Source organism: Triturus cristatus, chromosome 2_1 (genome assembly GCF_964204655.1).
Source record: "Triturus cristatus chromosome 2_1, aTriCri1.1, whole genome shotgun sequence".
Classification (NCBI taxonomy): domain Eukaryota; kingdom Metazoa; phylum Chordata; class Amphibia; order Caudata; family Salamandridae; genus Triturus; species Triturus cristatus.
In genome coordinates, this window is record NC_140581.1 from 1,177,738,660 (window position 1) to 1,177,752,136 (window position 13,477).

The window sequence follows — 13,477 nt, forward strand, 5'->3', positions numbered from 1 at the left end:
ACGAAACACGTGTCAGCTGGTTTTTCCTTTATATCTATTGAAGAAACGCATTATAAAATTTCATTTGAAAGACATTTACTGGTGTTGACCTTAACATTCTATACCAACAACTTATCCAAATTATGTTGTTACACCATTAACTTACATCCTGAGAAACGTGTGCGCAGAACTTGTTTCGGATTTCACAGTGGGGGTCTCCCACCCACACTCTCGCAGGGGTTCTTTCAGCCAGGGTTTGTTTTCCCCTGATCTTGCAGCACCGCAATTACTTTCCAATTTTTACTATTTTGTGTGATTTGTTTGAGCGCCGTTCTTCCTTTTCTAACCAAACCCCTCACCGAACCGACTCTACATCGGGCCTTGACTTAGTTGTACCATCAAAATCGAATAAAATTTGTTGTGGGGAAAAAAAAGTTAACTGTGTGCTAATAACCGTGTTTGAATTTAATGACGCATGCGTAAATGAGAACGTGTTTACAGAAAATCTGGGGTAGGCCACAAGCCTGCGCATGACTAATGCAGAAACTAATGATTAAAGGGCTGCATGTTTAACGATTGTTAGAAATGGGATTTCTGGTTGGCTAAGGCTTGCGCCAAAGTCAGGCAGAAACCACCACTCTAGTCAGGGCAAGGGAGTTACACGCCGAAGATAACCCCTGCTCACCCCCTTGGTAGCTTGGCACGAGCAGTCAGGCTTATCCTGGAGGCAATGTGTAAAGCGTTTGTGCAACACACACACAGCAACAACACACTAGGCACACCACAAAAGGAACTCCACACAAGGTTATATCAAAAATAGCCTTTGTATTATCATAAACACTTTAGAAACATAATCACACATTTACACTGTGCCAACTGGCACTAGACAATATTCACAGGGGATTATATACAAGACCAAGCCAATCGGACCACGGTCAGAACCATCAGATTAGGTAAGTAAATGCAAAACACAACCAGCAACCACTGGTACCATAATAACCTAAGCATTATCATATTAGCATTGGACACCCTCCTAAAATATCATAGCAGGACATTAGGCATAACCACATTAGCGTTAGACACCCTCCTAAGCATAACACATTACGCATTAGGCCTCACCAGCATAAACACATTATGCAATAACCTCATGAGCATAAACATCATTAGAGGCATAAATCATGGTGCATAAATCCCATTTGACACATCATACATAAATCACATTTAGGGCCCTATCCACCTAACACAGTCCCCCCTGGCCAACTGGCCTTCTCTAGGGTTCAAATACCCTATGTCCCAAGTGTCAGGGTGTAGCTGCCAATGCAGCAGAGCAAAAGTACGCAATTGTGTAGGCCTAAACGTACCAGCTGTCACTAAGTGCTGTACAGCTATGAAGGTACTGTAGGCATGGGCACTCACTGTGCCCGCTGGGTAGGTCCCCACTGGGACACTCTAAAATAGATGTGCAAGATGTTGCAGCTGCCCGCGCTGGGGCGGCGCAGCTGTGAATCAGCTAAGAGGCACGGGAACCACTGTGCGCTTTGGGCCCTCACTGGGGCTCTCTCCCCAAATCTGCCAACGTTGCAGCTGCCTACTGTCAGGTGGGGCAGCTAGGGAAAATGGCACTGGCCCTACACGGGCCGTCGGAGCCCATCTCTGGGACTCTCAGACAAAAAGCGCCACCTTGATGTAGCTGCCCACAGCTGCGGCGCAGCTGTGAAAACTAGCAAAAGATAGGAGGGAGCACTACGAGTGCTCCCAACTCAGCCCCCACTCACGGGACTACTTTGGAGCAGGACTCGTCCGGTCTCCAGGCCGGTGCAGCACACGCGGGGCTCCTCCTGGGCGGCGGGCGGGGCTCTCTCAGCTCACGAGAGCCCCGTGCAGACTTGCTGGCTCCTTCCTTCGGCCCGGGATGCCCTGGGAGGTGGGGTAGGCTCCTATCCTCCCTCCTGGCCGCAGCTACTCGTCACATGCAGAGATCCCATCAGTACACAGGAGCCCTGCTCGGCAGGCACCTACTTCTTCTCTGCTCTTCAGCTTCTGCCCGCAAGTCCCCGCCCACAACCAGGCAAGGCCGCCTGGCTTGCGGCGGCGATTTCCTTAATGCAGGGTAGGCTCCCATTGTAAATACATACAAAAGCAGGGAGGGCACCCGCTCTATTTGAAGACACTTGTGGGATGGGCACCCACTCGGTGCACAGAAATGCGGGCTCTACTGGGCAGGAATGTGGGGAAATCCCCACGTCTGGATTTCCCCTCAAAAGAGAGGAAGCTCCGCGCTGCGAAGCCCCAGCCCTCTCTTGGGCAAATCAAAATAAAAGCGCTCACAGGGCGCTATCAAGCAGGTAGGCGAAAGAGTCCTTGGTGCTGGGGAGACCCCAGCACAGCGCAGCCAGGCAGGCCAGCACACAGGGACCCCCAGGAGACAGCAGCTGGGTCCCGCGGCGGTTCCTCCTGGCAGATGGTCTCCTACAAGTAAGCACAAGCACAGAACCACTTCATGGGGTCACAGACCCTATTTTTATAGTACATTTTTCCTTTGTCTGTAAGCACAGGGCTTTAGGGGAACCAGATGCAACTGGTTCAGGGGGGATTTTGAGCACTCTGTTGACAGGGCTCCTCTTCTCAATTGTTAGGTGGGGGCTCGTCAACAGACACACCACAGGAGGGCAGAGCCAGCATTCACTAGGGCAGGCACCATCCTATTCAGGGACTTTTCCTCCCACCACTACAAATGCAGATGTCCCATTCAGCCTAGCGCTGACTCACCCTGCCCCTACTGGAGCCACACATACATCCCAGCACCTGTCACTCAAAAGCCAGACATGCAATTCACATCAGGCAGTCAGACACATAGCACACAGAAATGCCAACGTCTAAAAGTGGCATTTCTAAAATAGTTATAATAAATCTGCACACACCATTACGTAGCATTTATTATTACTATTGTAACCATACTAAACTTGACAACACTGCTCCTCTCATAACAGGAATTACCACTGACACTCATCAGGGAACCCCCCCCAATGCATTCCTATGGGAGGGCAGGCCAATCTCACCTAATGTAAGACAGAACGCAGATGCACTTTACACTGGACAGCAGCGCTAAAGTGCCCAGAGTCCTAAAACCACTACCACCATGTTGGAAAAAAGCCTAGGAGAAAGGCAAAAAGTTTAGGGATGACCCTGAAAAAGGGCCAAACCCAAAAATGATTATACTAATGCTTTTTGAATCTTGTGCAAACTATTAATATTGCTAAGCAGAACACTTTTAGAAAATAAACTCATGCAAAAGATATGATATTCACGTTGCTGTCTTTTCCTATAGAATAGCTTTTTCTGTGCTGGAGAGAAAGGTCTCAGAAAATCTAGCTTGAAATATTAAACCATGGTGTGGGGAAGGGAGAGTGCTTAATCAGTTTTCCGTGTGTCTTCGGTGATGACCAAGGTTATAGCGGAAACAATGAGCCTCTGAAAGGCCATCTGCTCTAACTTTCACAATGTTCCCATATCTAACCGCTTTGACAACGTACCTACATTGGAAGACCTAGATTGACACAATGCCTCTAACTTAAGCGGTGCCCAAACTAGGAGACTTGACGTGTACAACACTCCTGTAAAATTGCACCCTCTGTAAACAAGATAATTCCCATGGGGAAACATACTAACTTTCCATCACGGTTTAACACTCCCGTCCGTGCCCAGGACATATCAGCTATTCAACTTGCCTTATCCAATGGGCAAGCTCCTAAGCGGCTGGTTGAGGAGATGTTTTGCACAGATCGCTCCACTGTTCATAGTGTCACCCATAAATGTTCTTTTCAAGTCATGAGGGGACGTCTTCCAGGTTCTAGGTTACTTCCTGCCTGGTTAAAGGATTGAGTACACTCTGGAGGTGAGCAAGTCCATGAATGTATTTCTTCTAAGTTTAAAGTTGGTGATTGGGTCAAACTAGGATCAGGCAGGATGAAATCTGGTTTGAGCAAATTTAAAGGACCTTGTTGTGTTGTCAAGGTTGGAAGATATTTTGTTGTTGTGGAGAGTGGTGAAAGGTGGAATTTGCGTAGGGTGGGCTTGTATCAAAGGGGTGGGACATGTGCTAGGCAAGGTGGTGATGATAAATGGTGTTCAGGAGCCATGTTCATGCCAGATAATTGTGGGTCCTACAGTGATGGCTCTGTAGAGCTCAGCATCTCACCTGATTCTCTTTCAAACAGCTTGAGGGAGAGTCCTGAGCATGAGGTTGGGTCTAGTGTTAGAGTTCGTAGACCAACTGCTTATCTGCAATATTATGTCACAACGTGAGTTACCTCCAACTGAAGTTACTTGTTCTTTTTATACTCTCACAATGTGAATCACCTTCAATTGGAGGTTTCTGTTCTTTTTCTTTTATTTTCTTTGTGAAGAGGTTGTTTTCTTTGATTTTGTTTTGTTTTATTGCAAAGGGGGAAGATGTGTTATGATGTAATCTTACGCGATCTTACATCTGTGCGTACTTCAAGAATGTAAGGTTGACGGCACTTGATGTTTGTCAGTTGCTGCTGGCTCGTCGAGGTGGTCGGATGCCAGGTTTTGCTGTTAAGTAAATACTTACTTGAACCACTCCAGTTCTCCTGTGATTTCTCTGCCACCAATCACAACATGATACTGGTTTTAACTGTGACAGTCAAGACTACGATGACGTAACTGCTCCCTATGCAAGGGCAAGCACAGCATGTAGTGGCACTGTCCATGGTACGGGCAGTGCACGTAAAGGACACCCCAGCTAGCAAAAACAGACGAGCTAGAACATGCTTCCTCACTGCTCGCTTGGCCATTAGTTACACAGACATTGCAAGCTATGTTCTCTGGCGTCCCAAAACATTAATAAACAAGGGCAACTTTTGACAGCTGTTTGTTTCCAGTGTTTGTTACTCTACTTTAGTTCATCCATACGAACTTAAATACCCCTTAATACCTCCGACACTTATGTGCATGCGCATTGACCTCATTTAGTATTTATCTTTCACATTGCACAGGGGGATATTTTCAAGGGTTCTGTAAATACGTTTAATGACCAGGGCTTTAAGTGGGCCGGGTCCTGCCGGTGCTCAGTGCCGGCAGTTTTTAAAAGCAGGTGCCGAGATGGGTCCCTATCGGGCTCTCCATTTTTACCGTCAGGGTGAAAGAAAAAAACTTAAATCTGTGATAGTACCATCCATCACCGCTTTTGATGTAACTTAAAAGAAATAATTTTCTCAGTTTTATACAGCGCAATCTTAAGAGCACCAGTTACATCACACAATGACATATTCATTTGTTAAATCACAGGATATTGAGCCACGTGAGGCTCAAACCTGCTTTGGCAGCTCCAAAGTCGGCAGCTCTAGCCTTACGCCACAACCTTGCGCACAAGAATAGAAAAATTTTCGAAATGATATTTAACAGAGAGTCCCTCGATTGAAAAAGCCTGCATCTTTCGAACTATCGTCCTATTTCTCTCCTCCCTTTCTTGGCTAAGATCCTAGAGGCCCATGTGGCCAGTTGTCTTTCCAATTTTGTTGAACGAACAGACTACCTAGAGCTATGTCGAGCTGGCTTTCGGCCTGCTCATTCTACTGAGTCTGTGATCCTTGCAGTATTGGACACTCTATTGGACACTCTGAGAGCGAACTCAGACAAGGGCATTCCCCAGGCCTTGGTGCTTTTGGATCTGTCCGCCGCATTCAACACGGTTGATCATAAAATCTTGATGGACCGTGTCGAGCAGGCCGGCATACAGGGCCCCGCATATAATTGGATTAAGTCCTTTCTTGAAGGCAGGACACAAGCGGTCCGACTTGGCCCTTTTACCGCCTCTAAGCTTGCCACCACATGCAGGGTGCCACAGGGCTCGTCCCTATCCCCACTTCTTTTCAATCTTTATCTTAGGTCCTTGATTCAGTCATTAAAGGATAGAAAGATAACGACCTTTAATTATGCTGACGATCTTCAGCTTGTCTTCACCTTGGATTCTTCGGACTCTGCTCTTGAATTTCAAGCCACCATGCTTCACATTCAGCGTTGGATGGACCTCACTCATCTCAAACTCCTGGGAAGAGTGAGATCTTTTGGGGCCATCATTACAGGTCGATAGAACTAGGTGCTCCCCCCACTCCTTCCTCCTCTGTGAAAGCTTGGGGGTCACCATTAATGCTGATTTGTCACTTAAAGGACAAGTAGGGGCAGTGGTCTCTGCCTGTTTCTTTCAATTGTGTAAAATCCGTAAGGTCGCCCATTTGCTGTCTCACTCAGCACTCATACAAGTCGTGATAGCCTGGTCCTCTTGCGTCTTGACTTTTCAAACTCCATTTATCTTGGCTTGCCCCTGTTTTTACTTAAACAGCTTCAATTAGTGCAGAATCAGGCTGCAAGATTAATTTATAAACAACCTAAATGGCAATCTGACAGACCTTGGTTATCTAAACTTCATTGCTACCAATTGCCCAACGTACAGCTTTTAAGACAGGGTGCTTGATCTTTAAAGCATTGCATGGCAGGAGTCCTAAATTCATTAGTTGCATGATTGCAAAGCATGCCCCACTCCATAACTTATGCTCTGCTCATCTTCATCTACTGACTACCCCTTCCTTCAAGCTCAAACGTCAAGGAGGGTGCAGGTTTTCCTACCTCGCCCCTAAATTCTGAAACTCTTTGCCTCTAGCAATCAGGATGTGTGACAACCTGCTGGGATTCAGAAAGGCGCTCAAGACTTGGCTGTTTGAGCAAGCTTATGCATAGTTCCTGTGCCGTAACACTACCCAAGTTTAGCGCCATGAAACCGCGCGCTCTATAAGTTTTTGATAACATAACATAGCAGTGGTGCAGCAAACTATGCTAAATGCATATTTTTAGTTTAAGTGTTTTAAGCTAGGCCCTTAATAACATCGGCCACGCCCTTGTGAGAGACCCCCCCCTCAGTTTTTTAATCCCACTTAAAGCCCTGTTAACAACTAAACAATACCTCCACCTCTTTCCAGTCACGCTGGGGGGCATACATAATAATGTCATAAAAGTACCCAGGGGAAGACCATTTGAGTCGCATTTGTGTGGTTGGCTGTGTGAGGTGTCATTTCAAAACACTGAGCTCGGTTTCCTCTGGCACTGGGGACCCTCCTGGCATACAAGTCTGGTTCGAGACCGAGAGTCCACTTTTTAGGTCTCAACTAGTTTTGACTGACATGAAGTGTGAAGGACTCTAAAGCTGTCTCTAGCTTGACCTATGAATGTTGTAGAGGGTGGTTGGGGGGAAAAGGGAGAATGTCAGATACATCGCCATATTAGTGTAACTAATTACATGATAAAACAATATGCATCCTCTCCTGTGTTTATATTAATTTGCCATATAAACATCAATATTAATTCAGCATGTTTGAGACTAATTAATTGGATTTTATTTACTGTCCTGTTAGGAAACTAAGTGATCATACAGGGTGAGAGATCAATCATATTAACTTGTACACAATATGAAATGGTAATTCTACAAAATATGTTTCTCCTTTTGTTTTGTTTGCAGAGGAATAATTGAAGCTCGGTTTGTTTACGTCTTTGTGCTTGGCATCCTCTTTACCGGAACCAAGGGTTTGCTTGAATCGCAAGTTACTGCCAAGACAAAAAAAAATGGCCTTTGGGAATTGTACAATGGATTGGTTCTGCTGGCAGCCCTTCTATTGCGACCACACAATTTACCGGTGTTGGTATTTTGTCTTGGTATTCAGAACATAATGGTCACATTTGTTTGGAAACGACTGAAATATGATGCGGCTCAATTAACAATAATGCACTACTGGTTTGGTCAAGCATTTTTCTACTTTCAGGTACGTCATGATGTTTCAAGTAATTATGGGTATGTGAATAATCTTGGTCTTTTTTTTAATTTTTGTCCTTAAGAGCGTACACGTTAAACACCGCTCACATCTGTTAACGGATAGCAGTACATTCTAATGTATGTAGCAGAGGGGTGCTTATTTTACTTTGTTTAGTTATGAATTTTATTTTGTATTAATGTTTGTTTTAATATCTTGCTACTTTAGCCCTAAAGAATGTGAGAAACAACACCACGTAACTGCTAGTTCTTCTGGCGAGACTTGATACACTTTCAATTACAATCTTACAATTGGCTTGTAGATTAAAATAATTCAGAAAAGGAAACATTTAAAGGTAGGAAATGTGCCATTGGAGGCTATTTTCCACAAGGTAAATCGTGATCTGAAAGAAACACGTTAGTTAGATTCCTCACCTTAGAATATCCCCAGGCGTCAGACTGGATCCGGAAGATTTTTCGTCGGCAATACCCCTTGCGCGTCGCTAGGCGTCGTCTGCGGCTCCGCGTCCGTCGTCGGCGTCGTGCGCCGGAATGACGTCGTCGGAGTACTTAGACGCCGCCCTCGCGCGCTGACGTCAGTTCTTCTTTTTTCCGCGCCAGTAAGCGCAGATCCGGGAGAGCTACCCCTTTTAGTCTTTTTTGACTAACTTTTTTGATCCTTTTTGATCTTGTCTCGACTCCGGTGCCGGTAGGATGCCTGGTTTTAAAGCCTGTGCTGACTGCAACCGCTTGATGTCGGTTACGGACCATCACCGCGGGTGCCTTTACTGCTTGGGCCTCGACCACGACACGGAGTCGTGTTCGGACTGCAAGTGTAGGAGAGTAGGGTCTGCAATCCTATGATCACCCAGATTTTTCGCTTTTGCTTCATTGGTTTACGACTTTCCCTGGCTGTGGGCCTGCCAATCGGGCCCACAGCCTAGCTGTTCTCTCTCCAGATTAACACACATGTACATTAGGTGCATCCACTAATTGGAACTGGGCCGCCTTATCAGTCCCTGTATCAGCATACCACAGGTATCCAGGGCATCGGCGTACCCGGGGCCTACCAGGGGCCGCAGCATGTATTATGCCACCCCTGGATGGCCACCCAAATCTGACACAACTGGCTGCACGACAGCTGGGGCAAGGTGGTGTAATCACCCGTTGCTGTAGGTGTAGTATTCCTATACCTAACCCTAAAATGGACGCATGGATTCTTATCAGTCACTCCTATGGCAGGCCTTATCAATCCTGAAGGCAGAGTGCTAGGAATCATGTGAGATGGTGCTCTGGCGCGAGCTGAGCCCGTCGACGGCTTGCGGAACCAAGTCCTAATAGCTGTTCCATGGTGACGCGTGCCATCTACCTTAAAATGCATTATAATCCTCACGGTTAGTTGCTAACTATGGCATCGCATCACCCACACATGTCGAGTAAGGTGTCATACGAATTGGAATACGAACCCCTCGCCAATTCTGGCGACGGGGTTAGCATTCCACCCTTCTAGAGGGACACGACATGGAAGTAACCTTGAACCCCGGTTAAAGTTGACTCAAGCCTCAGCATCACAAAATGGATGCTGCCACCAGACACAAGTCTGACCTCCTGCTGCTGGGAGACCTTCCAGCGAGGGGAGCTTGGACAAAGGGTTTCCTGTCGAGGGCGGTGTTAGCACCATCCCAGACAGGGGTTGTGTATCCCAGGTAGGCAGGGCTGAAAGGAAGGTGATTGCAAGTGGCACCCCGGTGCTCACTGTGCATAGCCCGGCTCAAACCAGTTTCGGGGGCACCCCAGCCCCTGAGCTGGGGCGAAGCCGGACAAAGGATAGGGGTGTAACCACCCCCCTCTTGGTCCCACCCATAGGTAGGACCTAGTCACGGGCCAGCCCCTTTTCCTAGTATAAAGGTAGGAGCGAGTCCCCTTCCCAAATTGGATAATTCTGAATCTTGAACTACTTTCCACAAAAGGAACTCTTGACTTTTTCTGAAGACTCTCCCTTGTGGCTAAGGAGTAGCCACCCTGCACCAGCAGGCACCACCTAAGCGCTTGCGGTTTGCTGTACGTCTCTCCTACGGATCAAGACTGCCCAGCTCGACGAGACCCGGATTCCCCACCATCTCTGACCTCTACCTACATCGTCAGCCCAGCTGAGATTCGTAGGTGTGACGAGACCTGCGGGACCGGCCATCTTCAGAACCTGCACGACGCTTATCTAGCACAACCACCGAGGGACCCTTGAGTGAGTGCACCTAGGGTTTGAGAAGCCCTAACCCTGAGTAGCTCCAGCACCGAAGCCTGCCTCCCCAGCATCCACGAGATCTGCGTGGGGGCCCTTCTGCTCCTTGCTGCTCACCGCGTTGTCCGGCCACTCGCCATCGGCTAGTGGCCCTCTTCACGACGCACCACGACAGTTTTTCATCACTGGTCTGGTTGCTCCAGACTGGTCCTTGCTCCCCTTCAACAGAGGAGTACCTCGGACCCTCCTGGTCCACTCCAGACGCCATCTTAACTCCCCCGCGTGGGCTTGCCTCTGCTAAGACCTGCTGCCCCACTCCTGGGCCCAGCATCATCGACAGCAGACACCTTCGTGGGACAGCTCGCCATCCATCCTGGTCGTCGCCGCGCCTCCTGGTCCGAGGAACAGCCAAGTCCGACGTCGCCCACTCACCTGGTCGAGGTGACTTCATCCGGTACCTTCCTGGTGCCCACACGATAGCTGGCTAGCGGTTGAGAACTGAGTCCCCTCTGCTTTCAGGTTTCCTTCATCACCGATCCAGGCTTGGATCTCGCTGAATATCGACACTGGTCGCCTGCCAGCAACTTCTTCTTTCAGGCTCCCGAGACTACAACGAGGACTCCCGACATCTTGCTGAACGCCACGCAGCCGCAGCCTCTGGGCTAGGTAACTCGAGCATTTCGGTGCTCCATCGTAGGTTCACTCAACAAGGGTCCAGCTCCTTTTCCGTTTAGTCCAACTGATCGGATTCCTCCGGAATCAGTAACTTTAGACTCTCTAACCTCTCCCATTCCACTTGCAGTGTAAATGGTTTCGTGCCCTTCGGGCATTTGTGTAAATTGTGCAACTAGGAGTATTTTCCCAAGAGTTTTGTATTGTGCTTAGCTCCCTGACTCATAAAGAGCCAGGGTAGTCTTGTTATGAATAAATATCTTTTATTTTCATAACAACTTGTGTGGTGTCCTTTCACTTGGTGTTCAAGGGGTATATGTGATGGTAAACAGCTGGCTTAACACGCCCTCTAGAGTTTAGCCTGAAGACTGCTCTTGTCCACGCTACTAGGATAGCTGGTCTACAAGGTTGACTTACAACCAATCATCAATAAGGGTCGTTTGGAATGATACACAGTGATCCCTAGAATAGTGAGCACTACATATCAGGCCAACTTCTCACAGCAAGGCCCTGACCTCGAAGGCTAGACGGGAGCGGTCCCGTAAGCTTCTCGAGCTTCGCCACTCGGCTCCGTGCCCCTCTCGATCCCGATCCAGGAGGAGGTCCAAGGATCGGTCGCGGAGCCGCAGCCGACGTCCTCATCGGTCGTCTGGCTCCAAGTCTTCGGGTAAGTCGAAGCACTCCAAGAAGTCCAAGAGGCGACACCGCTCTTCGGACTCCCCTCGCTGGTCGCGCGTCTCGGCCGAGGGTCAGGGTGGTTCCACCCCCGCGGCTCCAGCGGAGCCGCAGGCACCGCGCAAGTCCCCATACCCGCCGGTCAGTGCCTTCCTCTCGGCCATGAGGAACCTGGCTCCGCCGTCGACGCCCGCTGGTGCGCCTTCGGGCCCCGCGGACCCGACTGGGCAACCTTGCCTACCGGCGGCTCCGACCCCGGCGCCGTCGACGGCTCCGGCCTCGATGCCGCAAGTGCCCGAGGGACCCGTTCCCGAGTCCCCGCCGACGCCAGTCGACCTCGTCACGCCTCCTCCGCCGGCGTCGACACCGGTTCCACCCCCGACGCCGGCTCCGCTCGGCGGCGAGCCCCATTTCAGCCCCTGTCCGGGCCCGGCGCCGTTACGGCGTCGATGGACGCCGCGTACGGCGCCGCTGGAGACACATTATGTCTATCGCCCGGCTCCGATCCTTCCTCCTGCATACCAGGAATCGGATGATGGGGGCGAATGGGAGGGATCCGAGGATCCTATGGCCGTTCAGGCTCAGCTGTCAAAGGACTGGGCAGATGAACTGGGGGAGGCCAGTGGTCTGGATACCTCTCCAGACACTGGATTCATCTCTCCTCCGACTGTGGCTTCGGAGGAGGGTGCTGCTTTCTCTGTGGTGCTGCGCAAGGCGGCCGCAGCCCTTGGGCTCGAGCTACCTGCCGTGGCTGTGAGGACTAACGTCCTCACTGAGGTGCTTCAGTCTGCAGCAAGCTCCACTGAGCCTCTGCTGCAATTTAATGAGGCCCTCATTGACGTTCTGCAGGGCACCTGGTCCAAGCCCTCCACAGTCCCTCCTGTGGACAGGAACGTCGCCAGGCGCCACCGCCCTGCTCCGGGCGACCCCAGTTTTCTGTCCCAACACCCTACCCCCGAGAGCCTGGTTATCCAGGCCTCTACCTCCCAATCCTCCTTCCTGACCGCCCCGCCGGACCGGGATTCCAAGAGACTGGAACAGTTTGGCAAAAAGCTGTTCTCCTCCCTTAGTTTGGGCCTGCGGTCTTTGAACACGGCCTGTCTCTTGGACCGTTATTCCCACTCTCTGTGGGATACGGTGGAGGACGTGCTGCCCCTGTGTCCGGAGGAGGTCCAGACACGACTTACCAAGGCTCTGGCCGATGGGAGGGATGCGGTACGACATGCTATCCGATGTGGGCTTGACACTACGGACTCGCTGGGTAGGGCGATTTCTACCACGGTGGCGCTTAGACGTCACGCCTGGCTGCGGTCCACGTCCTTTTTGGGTGATGTCCAGAGCACTCTCATGGACATGCCCTTTGATGGCACTCGCCTTTTTGGTGAGAAAGCGGACAGTGCGCTGAATCGCTTTAAGGACTCCCGGGCTACGGCCAAGTCCTTGGGCCTCTCGGCCCCGCGGTCGCAAACTTCCGCTTTTCGTCCCTTTCGTGGCCAAGGAAGGGGTGCCTCCTCACGTACGCCTAGCCACCAGCCGCAGAACCAACCTGCACGCGGTCGCGGACGTGGTTTCCGCCGAGGCGGTTCTGGAGGACGACGCGGTCAGCCCACATCCACCCCGGCAGCATCCGCCTCAAAGCCTTCCTAGTCCGAGCTTTCAGGCCCATTCCACGCCAGTGGGCGGCAGAGTTCGCCATCACCTGCTCCACTGGCGGTCCATCACATCGGACAGGTGGGTGCTGCAAATCGTCCGAAGGGGCTACTCCCTCCCCTTCGAGACGACGCCTCCAGCCATGCCACCGCAGCACCACCGTATCTCGGGGGATCATTTGAATCTTCTCCACGAGGAAGTTTCGGCCCTCTTGGCCAAGGGGGCCGTCGAGCGCGTTCCGAGCCCAGAAGTAGGTCGTGGTTGTTATTCCCACTACTTTCTGGTTCGTAAGAAGGGCAAAGGGGGCCTACGCCCTATCTTGGACCTCCGGAACGTCAATGCCTTCCTCCGGAAGGAAAGGTTCAAGATGTTAACTTTGGCTCAGGTTCTAGCTGCCCTAGACCCGGGAGACTGGATGGTAGCGTTGGAATTGCAGGACG

The 13,477-nt window shown here is 50.3% G+C and overlaps 1 protein-coding gene across 2 annotated transcripts in view; it reads left to right on the forward strand.

Moving 5' to 3' along the window:
* Window positions 1-13,477, forward strand: part of PIGG (phosphatidylinositol glycan anchor biosynthesis class G (EMM blood group)) — a 1,313,866-nt gene that overhangs the window by 989,162 nt on the left and 311,227 nt on the right. For both annotated transcript variants that reach the window (XM_085636625.1, XM_085636626.1), the window contains exon 11: window positions 7,514-7,814. In XM_085636625.1, the coding sequence (XP_085492751.1) occupies window positions 7,514-7,814 (301 nt within the window). The remainder of the gene's footprint in view (window positions 1-7,513; window positions 7,815-13,477) is intronic.